We start from the raw sequence: 26263 nt of genomic DNA on the forward strand, positions 1-26263 counted from the left end.
GTTGCTTTTCTTTCATTTTACTAGAAATAACCATAGCAAACAGGGGACAAAAAAAGACATGGACATCTAGTTATCTATAGTTATCCAGTTTCATGTCAACGTGACACAGCTAGAGACAAACTTCATCTGGAAAAAGGGGGCCGCAAGCCACACTTGAGGAAACGCTTCCATAAGCTCAGGCTGCAGGTAAGCCCGTATGGTATTTTCTTAATTAATGATTGATGCAGGAGGGCCCAGGCCATTGTGGGTGATGCCATCCCTGGGCTGGTGATCCTTCGTTTTCTAAGAAATCAGGCTGAGTAAGCTATGGTAAGTAAGCAAGTCAGTAAGTAAGCAGCACCCTTCATGGCCCCTGCATCAGCTCCTGCCTCCAGGTTCCTGCTGTTTGAGCTCCTGCTCTGACTTCCTTCAATGATGAACTAAGATGTGAAAGTATAAGTAAGCCACATAAACCGTTTCCTCCCTAGCTTTTGGTCATGGTGTCTCATCAAAGCAACAGTAACCTTAAAGATATACAATGAGCCCTTTCAGTTCCGATTATCCAGAACTTATCTACCAGCATTATCTTGGTCAAGTTATTTCAGTTCTTGGAGTCTGTTTCCTTACCTAGAAAATACAGTTGTCTATTCTGAGGAGTATATGTACCAGTAAGAACACAAAAGTAAGAGAAAACATTGTGCCTAGCCTACAAAGACTTATTCAACAAATACACTCTCTCCCAACAGTTAAACCCAATCTCTCTTGCAACTGACATAAGAGGTTCTGGATTACTCCAGCTTCACACCATTCACACTGACTTTCATCTTGCAGGAACGACTGTACTTCAATGAGGTCATCTACTCAGCGAAAACAGAGTCAGCAAAGGGCATAAAATACAGTCAAATTCACCTGCATTTTCATGGAGCACCTCTCTTCCAGAAAGTCTCCTATCACAACACAACTGGGGTAAGTCGAGTGTAAACACCATGCTGAGTTCTGCCTACGTGGACCGAGATTTACAGATTTCAGCCAATATAAGAAATGTGTCCGAGAAGATAAAAAGGTACAGAATAAGCATTTCTCTACCCACTTCTAGGATAGCTATATGTAAAAAAACCTTAAATACCAACCGACAGAAAAAAATTCTAAAACTTCGGCTGTAAAGGTTAAGAGCACTGACTGTTCTTCCAGAGGTTCTGAGTTCAATTCCCAGCAACAACATGGTGGCTCACAACTATCTGTAATGAGATCTGGTGCCCTCTTCTGGCCTGCAGGAATGTGTGCAGGAAGAACCCTGTATACATAATAAATAATTCTTTAAAAAAATTCTAAAACTTGTAACAACGGTTGAAAGATTAAAATTTAGACTTTGAACATTCTGTTCACTGATGCTCTGTGACAGGTATACAGAAAACACCATCCATGGGAATATTAACTTGATTTCTCTTTGGAAGAAAATTTAAAGTCCAATCAATTGAGAAAAGGTTGGTAGCCCCAACGTCCCCCAGTAAGCATGCAGATAAAGTCAGCGGGACCACGTACTATGTAGTCACAGAAGTCAGAGTCATTATCTATAGCTCATCTTCAGTTCCCACTCCTTTAGAGCAAGTTCTCTACGTCCTAGATTTACAGTCCATCATCCCCTCTCATATCATTGAGTACTTCACTTATGGGGCAACTGTTCTGTATTTTCTTTTTCCTTCGGTTTTTTGAGACAGGGTTTCTCTGTAGCTTTTTGAAGCCTGTCCTGGAACTAGCTCTTGTAGATCAGGCTGGCCTTGAACTCACAGACATCCGCCTACCTCTGCCTCCCGAGTGCTGGGATTAAAGGGGTGCACCACCACCGCCCAGCCAGTTATGTATTTTCTAAAACTGGTCTCTGTTTACAGTCTGGACATTCTTTAACCCAACATTTTACAAACTAAAAGTGGCAAGCATTTTTTTTTAAAAAAAAAAACAATAGACAATATAAGAATATATTGAGTTGGGCGCCTTTAATCCCTGCACTTAGGAGACAGAAGCAGGGGGATCTCTGTGAGTTCAAGGCCAGCCTGGTCTATCCAGTAAGTTCCAGGACAGACAGGGCTAATCAGAAAATCCATGTCCTGGAAAAAAGAAAAGAAAAGATGAAAGAAAAGAAGGAAGATGGAAGAAGGCATTACACATGTAAGGATGCTATTTCATGAAACATTTCAATCATAAACATGGCATATATGCCAACTTTAAAAACTCAAGACAAAAGGCTGAGGTTCCCATTTAATATATCAAAACTGGACATGGCAGCCAGGTTCTCCCAGCATCCCTCAGTCCCTACCTGTTACAAGGTATGGCTGGCACACCCTGTCCTATATTCTAAACTCTGCAGCCCAGTCACTGGGCTGCCCATTTCCCAGAGGCTCTTCCTACATAATCCAGGCATTTTGGTTACCCACCCACTTTTGGACCTCTGGCCTCCTGTCTGCTGTCCCTGGTTTCCCCTCTCTCCCCTCCATATCCCCCACAGGACCCAGCTCCCTCTGGTCATGTCCCTGCCTCTGACAATGCGCTCCCTCATGCTATAAGAAACTTTCTCTTCCACCACACCTTACTTTTTTTTTTATTCATTACAGATATTACTGTGTTCCAGAAAAATATGCACACAGCAGCCTGAAGTTTAAAAAGTCAAAAAGCTACTGCTTAACCCATCTTTCTAAAACATTAACCAAATGTATTCTCTTATTTAAAAGCTTCCAGGAGGCCTATTAAATACAGAATGAAGTTTAAAAAAATTCCTTAAAATGGCACTTCAGTTTATCCACAGTAAAGCTCATCTAATCTTCTGCAACCCCGTGTTCCAGTTCGAACAGTATTTAGGTATGCTGTCCCTTCTACTTACACTGTTACACTTCCTCTCTCTACTTATACTGCACGTCCTATGATTTCAAGACTTGGGGCAAGCCAGAGGCAGGAATGTACTTGATTAAGTACCTTTAATTTTTGTATTTGGAAGGCAGTGACAGGCAATTCTCTCTGAGCTCCAGACTAACTCAGGACTACACAGTGAGATCTTGTTTCACAAACACACACACACACACACACACACACACACACACACACACACAAAACAAAACAAAACAAAACAAAAGCAAAAAAATCCAAAAAGGTTGATTCAAGTCTGCTCCCTAGAGGTCCCAAGACAGACAATGTACACTATTTGCCCTGATGACTGCTCAGCCCCATACACTGTGGGTCTTTCTGCAATGTTGTTGGCTCTGGGTTAAAGAACACAAGCTAGACTTTTTCTCCTCCTACGCACTGTGCTTAAGCCTCCCCTTGGTCATCTTTCTCTATTTTTTTGCATGCTCTATACCATACTTGGAGCTCCTGTTATTATTTTTTTATATTTATGGTTGTGAGCCTAGCCTTTAACGGCTGAGCCATCTCTCCAGCCCTCCTGTTATTATTTTTATGCCAAGAACTGCTCTACTGCCTGTGTCATAGTCTAAGTGCAAATCATCTAGACCAACTCCTTAAGTCGTGGGATTTCAAGCAATTTTTCTTTTCCATTTTCTATACACCAACCAACTATATTGCGGGTTCTAGAAACAAGTTTAATCTAGAGTCCCCCACACACAGACACACACTGTTTAGGGCCTCTAACTACCGTGAAAACATAAACTTTAAAGTCCTTAGTAAAGTCCACAGTAGTGTCTATACTTCTGAGTAGTAGGATCACTTTTTTCCTGTATCTCCACAGCTCATCTCTCACTCTTTCACCATTTATTCTATGCATCAGCTGCATTTCTGAAATACTGCTTTATTATTCTTTATCACGGTGTCTAGTACTCATAGTAAACACCAAATCATCTGGACTACTCCCTTTGATCTCCTAACTAGGTTACCACACTTAACTCCTACCAAAACAATCGCGCCCTCACGAACAAGTAAACCCATGACTCTTTGTTACACATATTGGACGTGTGCCATTGTTGATCTGACTTCATAGATTTCGAGTAGGAAGGCAGAGACCAAGTTCATGATCAACATCGTGAGCCAGAGACAAGTACAATGCCAGCAAGCTAAGACTAACTGCTCTGCACTCTGGGAGATGGCACTTGCACTTGACCGTGCAAATTGCAACAGCTTTCGTTATGTGTTCTGGAGACTGAAGCGCCCTTCTGCTTCATGCACACAACTAGACACTCTCTGTCCAAGCTGAGGAAAACATACAGGTGCGGTCCACCCGGTTAGCAACTGGCCCCAAGTTTTCCACACCACAAATGTCGCTAGAAACTGTAGCTCCTCTCCCCTACAAGTGGCTTCTAGTGATTGAATAAGGGGGCATCAGAGTGGTGATTAGATAAGAGAGACAGAAGTCCCATGGCCCTCAGACTGACATGAAACAAGGACAAAGATTGATTTATTTTCCCTACATACCAAATGAAGTGGCGTTGCCTCTATGCGGTCCCGCCCGCCCCGGGACGCAGGCTGGCGAAGACGGTGGGACCCTGAACTGTACGGGGGCGTCCTCGGGATCGAGAACGCGCCTCTGCCTGCCGGGGAAGCTCCGGGAGTCCGAGGCAGCCGACGCGGAGGTTCCAGCGGCGTCCCAGCGGGGCCGCTTGGTGCAGGGCTCACAGCCGGGGCCCGCACTCATGCTGGGACCCGCAGCGCACTGTCCCCGGGCCGGCCCGGGCGGAGAGCCTCATTCACTAACCCTGACGGGGACGGACTGCGCCTCCTTCTCGGCGCCCCCCGCACCATTCCCACTCTGCGACGGCCGGCTCCTGCGGTTGCTGCTCCTTGGGCCTCCGTGCCAGCCCTTCCCTGCGCAGCCGCTCGCCTCCGCTCGGTGGCAGGGAGCCCACCTGCCCCAGACGCGCCGCTTCCACTCGGGTTAGGGCTCCGGCTCACTTTCCCACCACCGGAAAGCAGTCGTCCCTCCCGCGCGCCGGACTTCCGGGTCGTACACGGCCGCAAAGCGGAAACGTGGTGCTTCACGGGAACCGGCGCCCGGAAGGTCAGCGTGTGAAGGTGGCAGTAGCAACGCGGGTCTTCCCGCTGTTGCTGTGGGGACCACTGCCGAGCACACAACCCCGGCCTGAGGTGGTGGTGGGAAGCCCACCGCAGTTTGCTGCGACGTCATGGAGGGTGGCGGGGGAAGTGGCAACAAAACCACCGGCGGGTTGGCCGGCTTCTTCGGAGCGGGAGGAGCGGGTTACTCGCACGCCGATTTGGCCGGCGTTCCGCGTGAGTATCGGGCCTGCCTTTGCTACCCTCTCTGACAGCGTCCTGGGACAACTAGAAATTTGCCCCGGTCCTTGTTGCTTTTCCTGCTCGCATTCACAGGGTTCGCCGACAGGGATGGGGTTTCAAGACTGAGCGAATTTAGGAGTTGGGGGTGAGTGGCACGAATCACCGGAAGCTCGTTTATTGTCCTAGTTTCGGGAGGACACACAAAATGTCTTCCTTTAGCACCCTTGTCCCTTCTTTTCTCTCGTCGCACGCTTTCCTGTGTTCCTAGTTCTGGAAATAATCATATTTCATATAACAAGCCCATAGTTAATTTTTTTCACATGGTCTCTAAAAATATTTCTAAAATCTAAATAACGTTAGGCGAGAACCCTCTTTTTGAGACAATCCAGGGAACCAGGAGGAGCTGGGAAATGAGCTAAACTTTAAGAGATTTATAAACAAGAAAGAAGCCAACCAAATTTTGGAAGGGAAGTAAGCAAATGCAAAGCTACAGAGGTATGGATATCATTCCCATAAGTACGTATTTAAAGCTTTTAAGGTTTGATAATTTCAGAAATTGAGCTGGATATATAAAACTTGGGCCTGAAGATAACAGGGAGTTGTGAGTAGTCTTTTCTTAAAGTGGGTGTTTCTTCTTGCTAATCCTTGTAGTATTTCTCAAAATCCTTTATACTTAAGAACATAAAGAAAGCCCTTTGTTTTTAATGTCTACTGTCTACACTGAGTCCAGAACGCAATTGGTGTGTGTCGTAGGTTTTCTCTGTGTAGAGTAGAGGGCACTGCTTAATGTGACAAGGTAATTGCTGCGTGCGTGCGTGCGTGCGTGCGTGCGTGTGTGTGTGTGTGTGTGTGTGTGTGTAAATACTGCTGAGGTGAGCCAGATAACATAAAAAGATGGCCGTTCGTGATAGATATCATGAAGGAAATAAGACCTTGAGATGATTGTGGGAGGAGGCTATTTGAGAACAGATCAAGAAAACAACTTGGGAGTTGACATTTGAGCTGCGACCTGAATTTAGCAACAAATGTTTGAGAGATGGGACAAACTTGATGGGTTACTTGAACTCATGTTGGGTCCATGTGTCTTTAGCTTTCCAAGGGAGTAAAGTGATAAAAGAGTGTAAAAGCAGAGAGGCAGGAAAAAGCAGTAAAGAGAAGCGCTTAGAAGCAGGGGTAAGGAGATTGTATTTGATCCAAAGTGTGGATGGAAGCCATTAGGGCTGATTTCCTAGCATCCACAGAGTGAGTTGAGAGGGTAGGAGAAAGTAAGTTAAGAAGCGTTGGTATGAGTGAGGTGTGATGCTTGCACTAGGAAGCTAGTGTGACAATGGAAAGACTGGAGTAACAGGACTTCGACCTGGTGGGCAGTCATGGTGAGTGCTTACATCTGTGAGCAATCAACTGAGATACAGAAGGACTCAAATACTAGATTTTAAATCTGTGAAAATTAATTTTTCTTGCTACCTTTTTCCCCCAAAGTTGGTAGAGTTAAAGTTTAACCCTCTGAAAGTTTGTATTTTCCATAAGCTTTCTCCCCGTGGTGACTAAGAGCAGAATTGTCAATAGTGTGATCTGAAGGCGCTGACTTGATGGACTTATCCACAATCAAAAACGCCAGCCCTACCACTGTTTCCCTGAGAGACTGATAACTCTTTTGCAATTTGCTTGATCGTCTTGCTAGTTAAAGAAACTACTTTTATGCATGATCTGGGAGAGCAAGTGGGTATGGGCACTTTCTACTGAGCCTGGTGACGTGAGTTGGATCCCTAGAAGCAGATGGGTAGAAGGAAGGGGCTCCAGATGGACCATATGCACTCCAGCACACACAGACACACAAACTCATAAGGAAATGAGTACATGTTTTTTTTTTTAAATAAATAAATAAAAATAAACCAAAACATAACAACCTAAGCTAATTTTCTGGGAGTGTGATGATCTGACCTGTCAGTGCCAATGCCTTAGGAAAGTGTAGGTCATCAGTGCAAGGAATAGTTCCTCAAGACAATTTCACTTTTATTGAATTTCAAGAAATGTAACAATCAGCTGAATCAATCCTATAGGAAATAGTTTAAGGAATTTTGTGTGATATGACATTTTGTTTTTTCTCTAGTAACTGGTATGAACCCCCTGTCTCCGTATTTAAATGTGGATCCACGCTATCTTGTTCAGGTAAGATAGAGGTTTTACTGGTTTGATTTGGTGCCCTACTCTACCACCAAGGTCGCGCTTAGTGCTGACGAGCAGGAGGTACTCCTGGAGGGCGGTCTTCCAGTCTCCGTGCACTCCTCCTCACCACAGACTCGGGTTTGTCTTGTGCTTCTTCCTGAAACCATTGGTGGTTCTCCTAAGGTGTCTGTTTTGTGTAGTGAAAAGAATCATAGTAAAAGTAATCTTTATTTTTTGGGGTTTTTTTTTCCTTTTTTGTTTTTTTGAGACAAGGATTCTCTGTGTAACCCTAGTTGTCCTGAAAATCATTCTGTAGAGGAAGTTTGTAGGGAGTCTTTCTCACCAGCCAGCTTCCAAATAACCACACAGAGATTATTATTAGTTATGGAAGCTTGGCCAATAGCTTAGGCTTGTTTCTAACATGTTCTTATAACTTAAATTAACCCGTTTCTATTACTTTATGTGTTGCCATGTGGCTCATGGCTTGTTACTTCATCTCCTACATGTAACGCTTTTTCTGCATCTCTTCGTGATTCTACCCTTCTTCCCAGCATCCTCTGTGCCTGAAAATCCTGCCTAGCTGTTGGCTGTTCAGCTCTTTATAAACCAACCAGAATGACACATCTTCACAGTGTATGAAAAGATTATTCTACAATAGAAACCACCCTTGAACTCAAAGATCTCATCTGCCTCTGCCTCCTGAATTCTGGGACTAAAGGTGTGCATCACCGCTGTCACCGCCCAGTGTAATCTTTGTTTCTAAAGTTTAATTTGAAGTATCAAGGTCCTGAACTAATTACCAAAAGTTGAAAGACCAGTGTTTGGATCTTTCAGGGAACTGAAGTTGATTTAACATCTAAAAATAAATTTTCTATAGTGTTTCCTGTTAAATGGCATTTATAGAATATCTAATGTAATGCCATACTTAGTATATTAAAAAAAAAAAGAAAGAATGGGTAAATTCTTCAAGGTCAGGAGATCAGGGACAATACAGGCATGTCCACTCTCTTTACTCCAGAGGATCAGGAACAATACAGGCATGTCCACTCTCTTTACTCCTGAGGATCAGGAACAATACAAGCATGTTCACTGTCTTTACTTACCCTCAGAATTGTCTAGCCAGCACAACAAAAGAAGCAGATTCTGGCCAGCCTTGCTGTGTGTACCTTTAATTCCAGTACTTGGGAGTCAGACAGAGCTGGTTGAAGCTACCTATATAATAAGACCTTGTCTTTTCAAAAAAAAAGGGGGGGGGGCACGAAGTGGTGGTGTATGCCTTTAGTCTCAGCACGGGGAAGTAAGAGGCAGGTGGGTCTCTTGAGTTCAAGGCAAACTTGGTCCATAGAGTGCATTCTAGGACATCCCGGACTACACAGAGATGCCCTATCGGGAAAAGCCCAAAAGGAAAGAAATGTTATCTAGAATGAGAAAGAATCAAAACTGTTTGCAAATAATGCAAGATTCTTAACTACAGTAATTTAAAGAAAAACAAGCAAATCTATTAAAATTAATAAATGAATTTAGCATAGTTGTAGAATGTGAGAGCTAGAGACATAAATTAGTCCTGATTCTATACAGTAGCAATGAACACTCCAAAAGTAGAATAAGGAAAATAGTTCCTTTTCATTTAGTGTAAAGCGTTCCAGGTCAGTGAGGACTACTTGTAGATAACTAAAAAGAAAAAGAATGGAAAGGCAGAAGAAAGGAAAAATGACAGGGTAGCCTGGAAACTGGGAGAAAATATTTGTAAAGCACTGAATAGAGGACTTAAAATTCTTACATTTAAGATAAAAGAAATGAGTTATAAAATTGCATTGGGTTGGAATAGATGTTTTCATGAAACCATACAAATGTCCAATTAAATGTAATCACAAATGAGATGCCACTTCATATATATCAAAAAATGCATGTCCTTAACATAGGCTGCCACCAGAAGGTGTGACCCAGATTAAAAGTGGGTCTTCCCACTTCAAATGATTTAATTAAGAAAAAAAAATCCCTCCCAGGTATACCCATCCGCTTGGGTTTTAGTTAATTCCGGGTGTAGTCAGTTGACAACCAAGAATAGCCATATCATCACTTATGATTTATGGGCTGGCTATTAGTGCAGACAGTTTTCGTTTTGTTTGAATATGATAGCTGAGTTTGGATTAATTTAATTGTTTACTTATTTTAAAACTACTTTGAAATGTTGAAGAACCTGTAATTCAAGCATTTGGAAGGCTGTGGTGGGAATAATTGTAAGTTTCAGGCCAGCCTAGGCTACATAATGAGACTGCCTAAATCTGAAAGAGAAAAGTAGGAAGAAAGTTACAGCTTGAAGCATGATTCATAAAAATTCAGAGACAGATGTTGGGGTTTAACCTAAAGACCAGAAAAACAAAACATCCAGTTATGGCCTCTTAATCTCAACCTCAGTCCAAAAATGGCGATCCTGCCTCCAGGAATCTCAGAATGAGACTGAGATCTCTCTCCTCCCATCTTATATTTTTCTCTACTTCTGGGATTAAGGTTGTGCACCACTGCCACCAGGTTTCTATGGCAAGCTAATTAAAAGTGTGTGTCACCACTACCTGGTCTGTGCTGGCCAGTGTGGCTATTTTACTTTTCTGATCCTCAGGCAAGCTTTATTAGAATACAATAGCTGTCCAAGTGCTGTCTTCAGGGGGCACTCATTTGGTTTTCCTTTTTACCCTATAGGATACTGATGAGTTCATTTTGCCAACTGGCGCTAACAAAACCCGAGGCAGATTTGAGCTAGCTTTCTTTACCATTGGAGGATGTTGCATGACAGGTGGGTAGTATATATCTTTTAATGTCCTTATATCCAAGTAGTTAATGGTCCTTAATGTGAAAAATAACTAGAATATTGTTTTCAACTTAAAATGTATCACAGTTTTTATTATATAAAAAACAAACCAGAAACATAAAGCCTTTTTTTTTTTCCTTTGGGCTGAATTGTTATGATTCAGGGGCTGCATTTGGGGCCATGAACGGTCTTCGGCTAGGATTGAAGGAAACCCAGAGCATGGCCTGGTCCAAACCAAGAAATGTACAGTAAGTCTATGAAATCTTTTGATGAATTGATGTTTGCATATTAGCTTCTGCTTTGTTGTTCAGTGGTTACCACCCTGTGTTAATAAAATGCTTAGAGAGGGCTGGAGAGATAGCTCAGAGGTTAAGAGCACTGGCTATTCCTCCAGAGATCCTGAATTCAATTCCCACCAACCACATGGTGGCTCACAACATCTGTGATGAAATCTGGTGCCCTCTTCTGGTGTGCAGGCATACATGCAGGCAGAATTCTGTATACATAATAAATAAATCTTTAAAAAAATAAAATAAAATGCTTAGAGAATTAACTTCCTCCCACTTTTTATAGTTGGTTTGGTTTTATCTTTCTAAAATATAAGAAACCAGATTTCTGTGTGCTTTTCAGAAGAGTGAATTTTGAGATGGTGTCTTCATTCAGCTGGACTACCCCAACCTGGTTTCTTGGCTCACATGTGTTTTCTGTTTTCCAAACTTGTATGGCATGTTTTTTAAATTGTTGAGTTGCTAATTGGGAAGTCTGATGGGGGAGGGAGGGTACTGTAGCAGTAGAATACTTGATGAAATTAAAGCCATACCTAGCTTTATTAGCTCCTTGTTGACATGCTTCAATTCTGAAACTCTTAAATAAAATTTCTAGATCTTCAAGGTTGTGTGTGTGTCTGTCTGTCTGTCTGTCTGTCCATGTGTCCATGTGGATGGGGGTGGGTGCATGTAAAGGCCATAGGTAAGCCCTAAGGTGTCTCTTCTCAGGAGCTGTCCCTGTTACATCCATTGAGCCAGCTTCGCCTGCCCATTACTGAACTCCGGCTTGCCAGTGTAGTGCTCTGCCAAAAGATGGCAGCAGCCGTGCTGGAGTTAGACCTAGGAGACCTTAAAGGCACCAGCATTTTTCCTGTTCCTCTCACTGCTTAAATCCCTGCATTAACAAGCCAAAATAGTGTGATACCGTCAGCCATGGCCAGTCATACCCAGTTCTTCTCTTGTATTGTTTTAAAACAAATCCCCAACCAATGTTATATATGAATTTAGAAGTAAGAAATTTCTTAGAAAAAGATACTGTACTTCAATTTTGAAAACAATAACAATATGATCTTTCTTGTCTTCCCATATTGGAAAACAGCATTTAATAGTAGAAAAAAGGTAAAATTTACAGCCAAGAACATTGTGTGTGTATAGCTTCAGAATCCTAGTTTAATGACTTAGGATTTTGTGATTTTGAATAAACTTCTCTACTTTCTGCCTTGCAGAGTTGTGGAGAGATGATAGAAGTGAGAACTAGGTAAAGACTCACTAAATGGAAATGTACCAGTGTAGTAATGAAAATTAATAGTTTTTAAGCTTGTTATAGATTATATACTAAACTTACAATGTGTTAGTAAATATCTAACTAATTAGAAAATACATTTCTCCATAGCCATTCTAAATAACATTTTGAAAGTGAACACATTTTTATTGCTATGGATCTTTGAATTCTTACTGTTTGTGGTTATAGTCTGTCAGTTCCAGTAGTAGTCAGCCATCGCAGACACATTCCTGTGATGGTGTTACACTGCTGGGAGAGTAATGTGTGGTCTTCACCTGGTTGCTGCATTGCTGTTCTGGTGGGCTGTGACTCTGGTATAAGACGCAACTATGCTTCCTTGAGAGTGTGCTAAGCATTCATTTTGACTGCTTAGTTCTAGTGCGGGAGCAGACAATACTTTCTCCATGTATTCTGGGAATGAAGCCGTTCCCTCTCTTCAAGTTGGCTTTGCATTGTATACACTCCTGTCCTTTCCCTTGATTCTACTTGATATTCTGAAAATATATTCTCTTTCCCAAGAGAAAATCAAACCCTTGTCACAGTTTCAGTGACAGTTTAGTTTTACATAGATCAGTTTGTAAAATGCATTTCAGGCTGTAATTCAAAGCCTTTGTATTTAATCTGTCTTGAATAACTTTATATCTTTACTTACAGGACTTTCCTTTAGTCATTGCCCAGAGTGCTCATTTATGTAAAGTAACAGCCATTTTTATTAAAATCTTAGGTAATATTAATATGGACCTTAAAGTTACAAAAACAGTGAGGCTTGGGTCTAGGTGTTTTAAATAGTTACTATTATGATTTATAAATACCATAATAGCGAATATAATGATCTAGAGAAATAATGATCCTAAATACATTTTTTTTCTCGTTCTTTCTTGGTAGGATTTTGAATATGGTGACTAGGCAAGGGGCACTTTGGGCTAATACTCTAGGTTCCCTGGGTAAGTATAAATCTTGTTCAATGAATCTTTTGTTTTGAGACAAGGTATCATGTGGCTGAGTCTGAAACTTGTCTATATAACAAGTCTCAACCTTGTTATATAGTTGAGGATAAACTTGGAATTCTGATCCTCCTGGTCCTCCTTCCAAGTTTTGAAATTACAGGTATGCACTCGGGATACTGCATATCCAGGGCTGCATGCATGCTAGGCAAACACTTCACCACCGCAAAGAAAGAATGTGTAGTCACCCAAAATTTTGGTTCTAGGCTAAACAATTAACATTTAAATCCACTCTGGTAATTATTGTAGCTATCATCTGTGAAAAGATTTGTAAGTGCTGCTTTACTTGTCTAAATAGTGTGCTAAGTAAAACCCTGTTTTAAACTGAATGATGTCCAAGGCATAGGGTTGTACCTGCTAAGAAAGGCTCGAAGTCCTGCAGTGAGACGTGACAGATCTGCACAGACCTTTTGCTTTGTTTCCTAATAGCCTGTTGAGTGACCTGTAGATTCCAGAACCTGAATGGCAGGGCTGCAGTAAGCCTTTGTAGATAAGGAAAGCAGTCTCAGTTACAGGGGGGGTAATTTAGTGCTGCTTAGTCAGAGCCTGGTGCCTTCATTACCTGTTAATTATGAGTAGTTTGTTCTTTTGATTGCTGGTGACTTAAAATTACCTGTGGCCCATATGCCTTACCATCTGAGGTTTATAGTGTACAGACAAGCTGACCTTACGGTGCTCTTCCTACTTGTTGCAAACAAGATTGTTGAAAACACAAAAGGCCTCCATTGTAACCTTGTAACATTGTAACCAAGTTAAGATTCTAACCTTGACTATGGTATTTGGAAGCAGTACATTTTGACACCATAAAGCCAAATTCACACTTTTTATTCTGACAGATGGCAGCTTTGATGTTCTGCTTATGTCTACAACAATGAGATATCTGCTTACACACACAAGTCATGGTCCTCTGCTCTTTTGTAGTTGCTTATATACTTGGGAAACTCAGCAGTCCATGCCTGTATTACAACAACTTTCTCGTTTTTAGCACTGAAAATTCTACATTCGATAAAACCCCACGTTCCTAGACAAAATGGAATAGATGGTCATTCTCTTGGTTACTGTTTTTCAATTGTAATGTCATATGACTAGTCACAATGGTATTACATGATCAGTTTCAGTTGAATATGCTTAACAAAAAGACAGCTTTCATAAAAGTAGAGAGAAGTTGCACAACAGGCAAAGGGTAAGACTGTGTTTGATGGATTGTTGGAAAGGCAAGTATAACTAGGTTTGTTTTGAGCCAGGATCTCTCTTTAGTGTTATTGATGCTAGCCGGAACACAAGAGATTTACCTGTCTCTGCCTTTAGTAAGTATACTCCTTTGGTATTAAAGGAGTATGTATACTACCCATGTAGCAATGATTTTGAAACATGGTAAGGATGTGTTATAGCATTGTGCCTGATAAATGTAGGTAAAGTACATGTAAGGGTTTGGATGAAAGTACTGTAAAACTTAAGGGTTTTGTAGCATGTGGAAGTCAGACCTCAAATTCTTTTATTGATCTTGTATGCGAGGTTTTTGTTCATTTGGGAAGCAGGTGACAGAATTTTACTGGGTGGACTAGGACGTGGCATGTAGACTAGGCTGGCCTCTAACTCATGGAGATCTGCCTTCCTCTGCCTCATAAGTGCTAGGATTAAAGATGTGTCACTGTTGGCTGTATTGTTTTCCTATAATAGAAACATATAAGTGTTTTAATTAAAAAAAATATAACAGCTACTTGAGGTAGAGCATAAGTAAAATTTTGAAATATTTTTCTTGGACTCTACAGTAATATTTTCTAAAAATAGCATTTATTCTACATTTTTGTATAATCGGTCAGTTGTGTGCTACTATATATATGTGCCAGCTTTATGTATCAGTGAATGTAGGTCTTCCTGGCTTTTTTGTTTGTTTTTGTTTTTGAGACAGGATTTCTCTGTGTAACCCTGGCTATCCTAGAACTTGCTTCATAGTTCAGGCTGTCTTTGAACACAAGAGATCCATGTACTTCTGCCTCCCTAGTTCTGGGATTAAAAGTGCACCACCATTGCTGGCATAGTCATAGCTGTCACTGTGGTCTTCTGTATTATGGAAAGTTCTTGTCTGGATCAGTGCAGTGATGCAGATGTTTTTGGGGGACATTTTGTTTTTAGATTTTTTTTTTTCTATTAGAAGCAGTGATCCAGTGATGTATGTGTTTGGGTGTGCATACCTACTATGATTATCGTGTTAACTTTTACCACTGATCTGTTTCTGCTGTAGCCTTGCTCTATAGTGCATTTGGTGTTATCATTGAGAAAACACGGGGTGCAGAAGATGACCTCAACACAATAGCAGCCGGAACCATGACGGGAATGTTGTATAAATGTACAGGTAGGCAGTACTGAATGAAGAAGTGAAATTTGTTTTCATCTATAATATTCAGAGAAAATTATGTGTAATATAAATGTGTGTATGTGTTTGTTTACAATGCAACCTAGTACACTAACCTTACGGTTATTAAGGGTTTTGTTGTTTTCTTGTTGGTTTCTTTTTTGTTGGTTTCACCTTGTAAACTGACCTCGAACTTACCATCCTGCCTTACCCTCCTGAGTACTAGATTTACAGGCTGTGCTATACTATGCTCAGTATTTGTCCCTCGCCAACTCCTGGCAATCTCATACTCTACCTTTGTTACTCGTAATTGTACCTGTAGTGGAACACTACAGTATTTGTCCTTTTATGACTGCCATACTGTTTAACTGAGCATTTCTTCGTGACATCCATCTTATATTGTGCTTCTAAATCTCCTCCTTTCTGCATCTGTCTCCCATCAGATAATGAAGGGTTCTGTTTGTAAGTCATCTAATTTACAAACCTGAAGAGAGTAAGATCACAGTACCTTTTTCTGTAAACAAGGTTAAATTAAGGCAAGATAAGCTGTCTTACCTGCTGCCTTTCTTTTATGATGTACGCAAAGCAAATCCTAATCTGACTCAAAAGTCCCATTGCTTTTTGCTTCTTTTTTTTTTTTTTCTGTGCCACATTGTTTCTTGGATGGAGTAATAATGGAAATTTTTAAAAAAGGAAGGGGTAATAGTTGAGCTGGGCCTGAAAAATCGACTGAATTTCAGATGTATCTCTTAGTCACATGACCATGAGAAAGGTGTAGGACCCAAGTCTGCAAGAGAGTTTTAGGTTTGGAACATAGGAAGCCATAATTTAGGTTAAAAGTCATGAGAGATGTTTGAATAAAGAATAACTAGAATTGGTCTGGAGAGATGACTTGACACTTGACTGCTCTTCCAAAGGACCTGGGTTTGAGTGTCAGCTCCCACAAGTGGCTCACAGCCATCTGTAACACAGCCAGTCCTCTGTAGTTACTGCTTACATGTCATGTGTGTACTCACATGCAAGCAAAGCACTAGTATACAATCAGTGGAAGAATTATTATAGTCATGCTGTGGGAGGTTGATAGGAATGTGGTTAGAAGGTAGAAGCATAAAGTCAAAGTAGATCTGGGCGGTGTTGGCGCACACCTTTAATCCCAACACCGGGGAGGCAGAGGAAGATGGACCTCTCTGAGTTCAAGGCCAGCCTGGTCTGCTGTGTGAGTGCCTGGACAGGCTCCAATGCTACACAGAGAAACCTTGTCTCAAAAAACCCAATTAGATAAATAAGTAAAGTCAAAGTAGTTAAAGAATACTACTAATGATGTTTAAGGTTTATGATATTAGCCTCAACTCAAATGACAGACGATAAACTTCACAACTGATGAAGACGTGAGGGAAAGGCACATATTTTTTTTTAATATTTATTTATTTATTATGTATACAATATTCTGTCTGTGTGTGTGTCTGCAGGCCAGAAGAGGGCACCAAACCTCATTACTGATGGTTGTGAGCCACCATGTGGTTGCTGGGAATTGAACTCATGACCTTTGGAAGAGCAGGCAATGCTCTTAACCACTGAGCCATCTCTCCAGCCCGGAAAGGCACATATTAAAGACGGTTGGATTATGCTGGAAGTGTAACTTAATTGTCTGAATACTTGCCTAGCATACATGAACTTTTGCTGGGTCAGATTTTCAGTGCTGCATAAAACCGGATGTCGTATACAAGTGTAATCAAAGTACTCGAGGTGGAGAATCAAAAGTTCAAGGTCATTTTTAGCTGTGTGGGGAATTTGGGATCAAGCTTGCCTCAAGACATTGTCAAAAAGCAAAGCAAATAAAAATCTAGTTTGTAACATGGTAAAAAAAATTGTATTATTAGTTGGCTTGCTTTGCTGCCTGAAATGTCTGACAAAAACAACGTGAAGGAGGGAGTGTTTATTTGGATTGAATGTTGCTGAGTGGGTAAGGCCTGTAGCAGCAGAGCAGTTCATGTTATAGCTTGCCAGGAACAAAAGAACAGTGGCAAACAACTGGTTTTCTCCTTTTCTCCTTTTATTTTGTCTAGCTTCCTGCCTGTGGGATGGTGCCACTTTCCTTCAGGATAGAATTTTCCTCTTCAGTTAATCCTCTGCAATGCCCTTAGAATCAGTCAAATTGACAGAAAAAATTAACCATCACAGTGTGATTTTGAGTGGCACATATTCTGGCTTGCTCAGCACCGTACCTTATATGTATATAGTCTCTTTAAGGCAAGAGAAATCTCAATAAAGTATGTCAACTGTTTTTGACTCCATACGTCCTTTTAGAAAAGTGATGTTTTGTCTCATTTTATGTCTCCCAGTGATTCTTGGTCATTTGGGCAACTTTCCTGTAGACATTGCTTTTATTTAGCGGAGTGAGTTGTATAGTAGAACCCTGTTCAGATCTTGTGAAAGTTTTTATAAATCCTAATTAATGTCTGGTAGATTATAAACTACTTGGGAAAAAGGTGAACACTTAATTCTGCAAGTTAAAATAGGCACATTCAAGTTTATGATGAAATGGGAATACCATTTAGAAGCCAAGACTTAGAAGTCCGGTTAATTCTTAGCCGTTAACTGACCCTTGAGGCTCACTCTTCTACCTGATTTGATCTCTTGATACTTTGAAGACTCCAGAGTAGACCATTCTTTCATCTGACTTTTACTTCTCATTTAAGGGTCTTTATTTTTCATGTGCCCTTTTCTTCACATGCTCTTTCCAATTTTTATTTATTTATTTATTTTTTACAAATTCTCATCTGTTTTTGTTTATATGTGGCTTTCTTGAGACCTCCCTTAAACACTGTAGCACATGAAAGTTCTGTCCTGCAGGGTAAATTGCTGAATGCCAGATTACTTAAGAAAAACATCTGTATATTAAAAGTGATAATAGCTATTGCCAAAGTGACCTTTGAAGAGTTTATGTACCATTATCAGTTTGAAGTATCATCTACCCATTTTAAGCTTTATTTTTATTATTTTAGTTAATGTATACTATGTAAATGCCTGCATGGGCATATGGAAGACACTCTAGGTGTTAAAACCCCTAAAGCTGGAGTTACAGGTGGTTGTGGCTGCCTGCTGTAGACGGCGGGAGTCGAACTCCATCCTCTGGAAGAACTACAAGTGTTCTTAAACATTAAGCCATGTCTCCAGCCCTACCATTGCTTTGAAATGAATGTAAACTGGTGAAAGATAGTTTTTGTTGGGTTTAGTTTCAAGACAATGTCTAGCTCTGTGAACGAGGCTGGCTTCAAGACTTACGGGAACTCCCCACATGTAAGCCAAAAATAGTGTCTTGTGTCTCACTGTTTTTCCCTAGTTGGTGGTAAGATTGAGCAACTTCTGTTATTTATTACCATTGTAATTTCCCTGACGCTCTTTCTTCTTTCCTACTGGGTGTGCCTTCAATTAATTTTCAACATTATGGCGATTAGCCTTTTACCTATTACATATTACATATGATATGTGAAATTTTGCCTACTTTTAAGCCGGGCTTGAGACATTTCTGTTCAACTACTATCTATCTCAGGGCACTGAGATTGTCAAGGCCAGCCTGGACAATTTCTTTATTTCAAAAAGTAAAGATAGGATCAGGTTATCACTCATGGGTAGAATGCTTGCCTGTCATTCATGAGACTCTAGGTTCAATTTCCAGTTCCTCGGGGGAAAAAAAATCTTTTTAATTTGATACTTTAAAACGACAGTAATGGAAGAGGTCATTCAGGGGTACTTTGGAGTGTGCATTTGAATTCTGTAGGTCTCACGTCTAGTTTGATATTGGTAAAGAGAACCATTAACTAATGGTAACCCTGATACTTCTAAATTTGAGGAACTGACTTTGAATATCCTTTCACTAATGTTACTTTATGAACTGACATTGTTATGGAAAGCTAAGACTAACAGAAGGCATTAGCAAAGAAAGCAGACTCACTCTTCGTTGACTTCTTTGGCTTCTTGGGCCTTATTTCTCAAGTACAAGCTCACTCTAAGATGTGTGCTTGTTGATAGCGAATTAGCTGTTATCATGGTAGAATGTGATCATTATTGAATGCTTTCTTGTGTTACATGGAATCTAACTCCCATCCTTTAGGAAAAAATAGCACAAACATTAGACTAGGTTAAAGTTATGAACACCCCCCCCCCCAATCTTTTTGAAACTGTATCTCTTGTAGCCAAAGCCGGTACCAGCTCACTCTGTATCCAAAGATAGACTTGACCTCCTGATCCTCTAGCCTCTGCTTCCCAGGTGCTAGGTTTTCAGGCCCGTGTCACCATGCTTAGCTTGAGTTTTTCCTTCTGCTCTAGGGGTTCCATAATAATTTACACTATAAGTGTTTTTACACTGAGTGTCGAGTCCTTGAATCTAAGAAGTTAAAGTTCTGTGTGTTTTCTGCCACACAAAGTTTGTTCCTGTGGTCGGTCTGTCCTCCTGAGTTTAATCAGAAATTAAACTCTTGTTGTAGTGACTTCAATGTGAACTGATGTTGACATTTTTGGTCAGCAGATATTATCAACTGTTCCACAATTGCAGTTGCTCAGTTTCACAATTGGCAATTCTTGTCACTTGACATAGTATTTGTCTTAAAGCAAATTTGGTACATTTTTAGGTTTAAGGTTACCAGTAAACAGGAAATAGCATGGTGTTCTACCTTGTTTGAGAAGATAAAGACCGTATGTGGGTGACTTGGAGCTTCCACACCCCCTCCCTTTGGACTAGGAAGTACCTCCTACTCACTCTGAGCTCTATGTGTCATGAGTAGTAACACTGGTCTTGAGTTTTGTGTGAGCTCCTATTTTTACTTATTTAAAGCCTAGTGTGGTTTGTACATGCGATCCCAGCGCTGGAAATCCCAGGCCTTTGGGAGGTGTAATGCTGGTTATAAGCTTGGATTAGAGAAATGTGCTACTGTACCCAACTTATGGGGTACTAGGGAGTGAACTCAAGGTTTCATAGTCTAGGCAACTAACTACACTGCCAACTGAGTTGTATCTCCCGGCCCCCCAGGAGCTCTGTTTGTGTATCTGTGTGTGTAAAACAATCTATTTTGAATATAGAAAGCTGCTCCTATTCGCACACATCTCAGGAAGACATGGAATTCTATAATTCTTTTGAAGCTTTATGTGTGTGGAGTAAAGTACGACTTGATATTTGAAATGAATGAACTAGAACTCAAAGTAGTGTATCGTGCACAGTAAAGCAATCATATAAACAAAGGTACCTTTCAGAGGCCTAAATGTAGAACATATGTTGTTATTTAATCTGTTCAAACAGAAATGCATTAATAGTGAATTCATCTATTGAATCTGGATGTGATATTTAACCATTTTAAAGATTATAGGGCAGGACCACAACCTAGCTCAGTAGGCAAAGGCATTTGCTGCTAAACCCAGTGACCTAAATTGAATCTCTGGGACATACATAGTGAAGGAGAAAACTAGCTCCTACAAATTTCCCCTTTGACCGACACACAAACCATAGCACATGCACATCTGCATCCAATAAGTAAATGTATTGCTTAATTAAAGATTGTGATAGATCTTACAGAACATATTGCTCAGTGAATATTCCTCTTCTGTGTCCTAGCAGAATTTGATGGTTTCTCTTTACCCAAACAGTTTTTATCTAACTTTTGGACTTTGATTTGTGTATTTATTTTCTCTGTGTGTATATACCTAAGCACTCGGAGGTCAGAAGATGACTTCGGGAAATTGGCTTTTTCTCTTTCTATCATTTGAGTCCTGAGAATCGATTTTTAGTTGTCAGGCTCAGAAGCAAACACCTCTACCTGTTGAGGTATCTTTTTGACCCTTATTTGTATTTGAGTATTGTTTCGTATACCCATGTTTATAACATTCACAATTCTCAAAAGACAATGAACTGTAGTAAGCCTTTGAAAAGCAAGGGAATGCTGACATAGACAATAGCGTGGATGAATTAAGAACATTGTACTAATTAAGGTAAGACAATCACAAAAGGACAAATATTGGGTGGCTCTATTTAATAAGTTACCTACGAAGAATAGTCAAAATCATTGAAATAAAACAGTAAAGGGGCAGGAAATGAGGAGTTACTCTTTTAATACTTTGTTTTGCAAGGTGAAAAAATTCCAGATGTGGATATTGTATTAAGTAACACGATATGGGGCAAGAGAAACGGCTCAGCAGTTAAGACCACTATGGCAGGGATGGAGAAATGGCTCAGTGGTTAAGAGCATTGCCTGCTCTTCCAAAGGTCCTGAGTTCAATTCCCGGCAACCACATGGTGGCTCACAACCATCTGGAATGAGGTCTGGTGCCCTCTTCTGGCCTGCAGACATACAGACAGAATATTGTATACATAATAAATAAATGAATGAATGAATGAATGAATGAGTGAGTGAATAGACCACTATGGCAGAGAGCCTGGGTTCAGTTCCTAGCACCTGCCTTGGGTGTTTTACAATTGCCTGTAATTCTAGTTTCAGGGTGACCCTCTGGCCTCTGAGGGTACCTACATGGGCTAGGATACTATACTCTGGGTATGCATGTGCACATACACAATTTAAAATAAACTTATTTTAAAAACTATGCAAATGTTTATTATCATTGAGCTGTATACTATATGCATGCCCCACAATTTTATTTACTTTTTCTATGCTGGAGATTGTCCCTAGTACTTGTACATGGTAAGCATTGACTTCTCCACTGAGCCAATTTCTGGTGGGAGGCAAGTGAAAAGATCTCCTGTAGACCAGGCTAACCCCATACTTCCTATGTAACCAAGGATGGATGGCATTGAACTGCTGGTTTTCTTCAACTACTAGAATGCTGAGATTATAGGCATGTACACCGTACTAATTGTATATGGTATTGGATATGGAACCCATGGCTTTATTGATGCTGCTGCTAGGCAAGCACTTTGTGAGTTGAACTATACCCCCAGCCTTCTTTACCAGTTTTTAAAATGAGTATTTTAAATGAAACTTCCAAAAGCCAAAAAAATGCATGTAAATTAATTTTGTTCCTTTAAAGCAGGAATCAGCTAAAACTGTTTCACCAGGGCTGGAGAGCTGGCTCCGCGGTGAGCCATTAAGAGCTCTGGCTGTTTTTCCATAGGACCCAGGTTCAATTCCCAGCACCCACATGGCTGCTTATAATTGTCTGCAACTCCAGTTTCAGGGGAGTTGTACATCAATGCACATGACGTTTACCTTTTTTAAAAATAATCACATTTTAGCCGGGCGATGGTGGCGCACACCTTTAATCCCAAGCACTTGGGAGGCAGAGGCAGACGGATCTCTGTGAGTTCGAGACCAGCCTGGTCTACAGAGCTAGTTCCAGGACAGGCTCCAAAGCCACAGAGAAACCCTGTCTCGAAAAAAACCAAAAAAAAAAATCACGTTTTAAATTGATGTTAAAGTACCTATATAATGAATGGCCTTTGCCCTTCAGAGCCTAAAATTTTTTACTATCTGCCTGTTAAAGAGAGAGTTACAATTCTTTGTTATAAATTGACATTTTAATGAATTAGCTCTGCTGTTAACCAGTTCTGTATCCCAGAAACAAGGCACTTAAGTGTTCTGACCCATGTTTTCCTGTCTCTTCAGAAGAACTGGGTAAGAAGTGGTCAGAAGATGGGAAGTAAATGAAACACAAATCTTCATGTTTGTTTTACTTCATTGAACAATGGAATTGTTTACTTTGTTGTCTTCCTGGTCTGAGCTAGACAGCTTCTCAGTTTTAAAAAAGTCTAAAATAGAGGTCCCTTAGTTTGTTATTGTTGTTGTTTTTTTTTTTTTTTTTAGCAGCCATTTGGTAAAACCCAAAATTTAAAGTGTTAAAAATTAGAACTTGGGGAGCTATGTGTGGTGGTGTATGGCCTGAACCACAGCATTTGGGAGCCATAAACTGGCAGATCTCTTGAGTTTGAGGCCAGCCTAGTCTGGTATGTGTGATAAAAGACAGCTCTTAAGCTAGGGTTGGGTGTGTGACTCATGCATGCTGCCTGTGTTTGCTGTCCTCTTAGGTTTTTTCCCCCTACCTTTAAAGAATGAATGTTATTAGTTTGGACTAAACTTTTGTTTTTTGTTAGAAAATGAATGTTTTCTGAGGAATCGGTTATTTTTAAGGCACACTTATTGTGCATTGGTATCCAAAGATCTTAAAGATTTATAGGTCCCATTGAAGTTTTGTAGTCCCTAATATATAAACTAAGAACATTCCCAGGGAAGATTGTTGTTTTAAATTTGAGAAATAATGTGGAATCTCTTGCACAGAGGTCACTCAGAAACTGTGTTCTTAAGAGCACACAGTCAATTGTCAGAAATGATTTATAGTGGTTTTTTTCCAGACCAGTGGCTGGCCATGTATGCAGCTACACCCCAGCACTAAGTGAATAGACAACCTTTTGGATCAAAAAGGCCTTGGGGGGTGTTGGGAGGCAACTTGTACAGAATTAAATGTTTGGTTATATGAAGTAGTGTAGTTACTTTCCATTACCTGCCCTTTATCATTTCTCTACTAATTGGGAAGAGCACCTTTGCTTTATTTTGATTTTGAGTGGGGTTTTGAGGTTTGTATTTTGGTTGCCTACTTAGAGAGCCTTCATTAAACCCAAATTTAGATCTAATAACTGTTTTTTCTTGTAGATACCTTTATTTTTCTATGTGTGTATTTCCATTATATGATTTTGTTCTAATAAAAGTTAGTGTCCAGCTCTACAGCTTTTTCTTAATTTATTAGTCAAAGACACAACATTGGTCCTTATTAAGCTAAGTGGATTAAGTTGACAAGATAAGTATGTTATTTTCCAAATTTTATAGATTCTAAACCACGCTGAATGGTTGTACGTTCAACTTCAGTGTTACAATCCAAATACAAGATGGCAGAGATGGGAATTTAGAAATGTCTCCCTTTACTTGACAATTTTAACTATTTTTGTGTATGGGTATTGTACCTGCATGTGTGCATGTGAACCATGTGTGTGTGCCTGGTGCCTAAGATGGCTATGAGCCACCATGTGGGTGCTGGAAATTGAACCCAGGTTAATAAGCCATCTTTCCACCTCCCTTCCCCCATTTACTTTGATTTTTGTGAAACTTTGTCTTGCTTTTTAATCCCTCCCACACATTTGACGGCAGCTTTAAGGGGGGGACATTTCAAGCATTTCAATGGAAGCCTGACAGTCTAAGTAGGTCAGCTATCATAGCCTTCAGACCAGAGACTCTGGAGGGGAGTAGCCCTCTATCAGCTGAGGCCATCTGGTAGGCTCAGAGAAAGAGGGTTAGTTCTGCCGTTCTAACTGAACCAAATTGTCGCTGAAATTATAGAGTTGACTGTTGTTGAGCTCCTCTACTATTTCTATTTTTTGGTGCCAAGGCACATGTGGAGGTCAAAGAACAGTTTGCAGCAGTTTTTTCCCACCATGTGGGCTCTGAAAACCAAATTCAAGTCAGGTGCTTTTAAAGCTCACTGAGCCATCTCCCTGGGCCCCCTCACCTTATCTTCTTAAGACATGACTCACACAGACACCTGTAAGCTCCCTGAAATTTGTGGTATCTAGTTATTGTGGAGCTGCACCATGCCTTGGTCTCTTTAAGTGTCTTTGGGAAACCCCATTCTGGTGCTGTTTCTTCTCTTTACTATATAAAAGTTATATAATCCTGAATTATTGGGTCATTTCCTATTTTTAAGAAACTTATGAGTCACTTTCTCTTAATAGATTTGAGGGATATTTTCAAACAACTGAAGCTTTATTTCTGCATTTCAGACTAAATGCTTATGATGATTTTTCCCCCGACATGAAAACTTTGTTGACAAGTACAAATAGCTCAAAAAAGTCTAATCCTGAATTCTTTCTCAACTAGTCTTTTATGGTCAGTGCTTAGGTTAATGAGATTGACACATCAGTGCAAGAGGGGGGGTTGTCCCTGTGTGTGGGCTCAAAGCTTATTTTTATCACTACTGCTTGAGTCCTCAAATATTTAAGGACCTGTCCAGAGTCCAAATGCTGACGATACAGTTTCCACATAGGCTGTTCACCTTGTTTACAGTCTTAGATCCAGTGGTGGTGCTTGTGACAACGTAAACTCTAACGAGGAGACGGAATGACTGATGTGTTTGAATTCCCGTGGTTACGGGCTGGATTGGAAAGCACATCGTCAGTCTTGAGGATCCTGGGTACAAATCATGAAAAGTATGAACAAGTCATCAATTCTAAAATACAAAAGATGTATTGTGTGATTTGGGAAGTTGTATCCTGAATTTAGTAATGGCTTAAAACTTTACTCCTGCTTGGAGTAGAGTGTTTAAAAGAGTTTCTCCATGATAGCTTTATATTTTACTGCACTTTATCCCGCTTTTATTTATTACATTTTTCTAACCCTTGATGCTAGGACATGAAATATATAAGGTTGTTTTCCTCCTCTCCCCAGGTGGTCTTCGAGGAATGGCACGCGGTGGCCTGGCAGGACTGACACTCACCAGTCTCTATGCGCTGTATCACAACTGGGAGCACATGAAAGGGTCCCTGCTCCAACAATCACTCTGAAGACCTTGCCACCTCAGGATCCGGGGGACATTTCCAGTCATCCAGACAGACTAATAAGTCAGTCTGGAGTAGCTTTCTCTCTTGTACTACAATTACTTTGAACAATTGGAGACTCTGATTTGCTGTGACAAAGATCATGGATGGTTAGCCTGGACTGCACTGCGTGCCCTTAGTGAGTGGAAGCCAAACCCTTTGGTGGCTCACTGAGTATGTGTTCTCTTCTCCTTTGGAGATGGTCTTACACCTGTTTCTCTCCTGCCCCCAAATTGGAAAGCCACTTACTCTCCAAATCCAGGCTGTGCTTATTTTCAGTGCTTTTATCACCATGTTTATCAGTTAAAAATCTAAAGCGAATGTTGCCCTGTATTCCAAATAAAGGGTGAAAATAGAACCAAAGTCATAATTGTGAAAGGAGATGGCTTATTGGGAAAATCACTTGCTGCACAGGTGTGAAGACCTGAGTTTGGATCCCCAGCAGGTCTGGCAGCCTGCCTATGACCAACCCCAGTGCTCAGGAGGCAGTGACAGGATCCTTGGAACAAGCTGACTAGCTAGGTTCAAGTGAGATTTGGCTCCGGGTACCTAAGGTAAAGAGTACCTGAGAAAGACCCCAC

General features: G+C 40.7%; 2 protein-coding genes and 1 non-coding gene across 3 annotated transcripts in view; 2 read left to right on the forward strand and 1 right to left on the reverse strand.

Moving 5' to 3' along the window:
• Positions 1-4911, reverse strand: part of Parg (poly(ADP-ribose) glycohydrolase) — a 104195-nt gene extending 99284 nt beyond the window's left edge. The window contains exon 1 of the mRNA XM_075988771.1: positions 4396-4911. Coding sequence (XP_075844886.1) covers positions 4396-4615 — 220 coding nt within the window. The 5' untranslated portion in view covers positions 4616-4911. The remainder of the gene's footprint in view (positions 1-4395) is intronic.
• Positions 4912-4954: 43 nt separating this feature from the next.
• Positions 4955-26045, forward strand: LOC142858875 (mitochondrial import inner membrane translocase subunit Tim23). Its single transcript, XM_075988774.1, has 7 exons — positions 4955-5208; positions 7325-7383; positions 10081-10174; positions 10353-10437; positions 12623-12681; positions 14987-15097; positions 25534-26045. The coding sequence occupies exons 1-7, from the start codon at positions 5103-5105 to the stop codon at positions 25647-25649; spliced, it is 630 nt and encodes a 209-aa protein (XP_075844889.1). The 5' UTR covers positions 4955-5102; the 3' UTR covers positions 25650-26045.
• On the forward strand, positions 11936-12132 carry LOC142859295 (small nucleolar RNA SNORA74). The gene has a single exon (XR_012912196.1). It is a non-coding gene; the product is annotated as a small nucleolar RNA SNORA74 (small nucleolar RNA).
• Positions 26046-26263: the final 218 nt, after the last annotated feature.

This window comes from Microtus pennsylvanicus, chromosome 10 (genome assembly GCF_037038515.1).
Source record: "Microtus pennsylvanicus isolate mMicPen1 chromosome 10, mMicPen1.hap1, whole genome shotgun sequence".
Lineage (NCBI taxonomy): Eukaryota > Metazoa > Chordata > Mammalia > Rodentia > Cricetidae > Microtus > Microtus pennsylvanicus.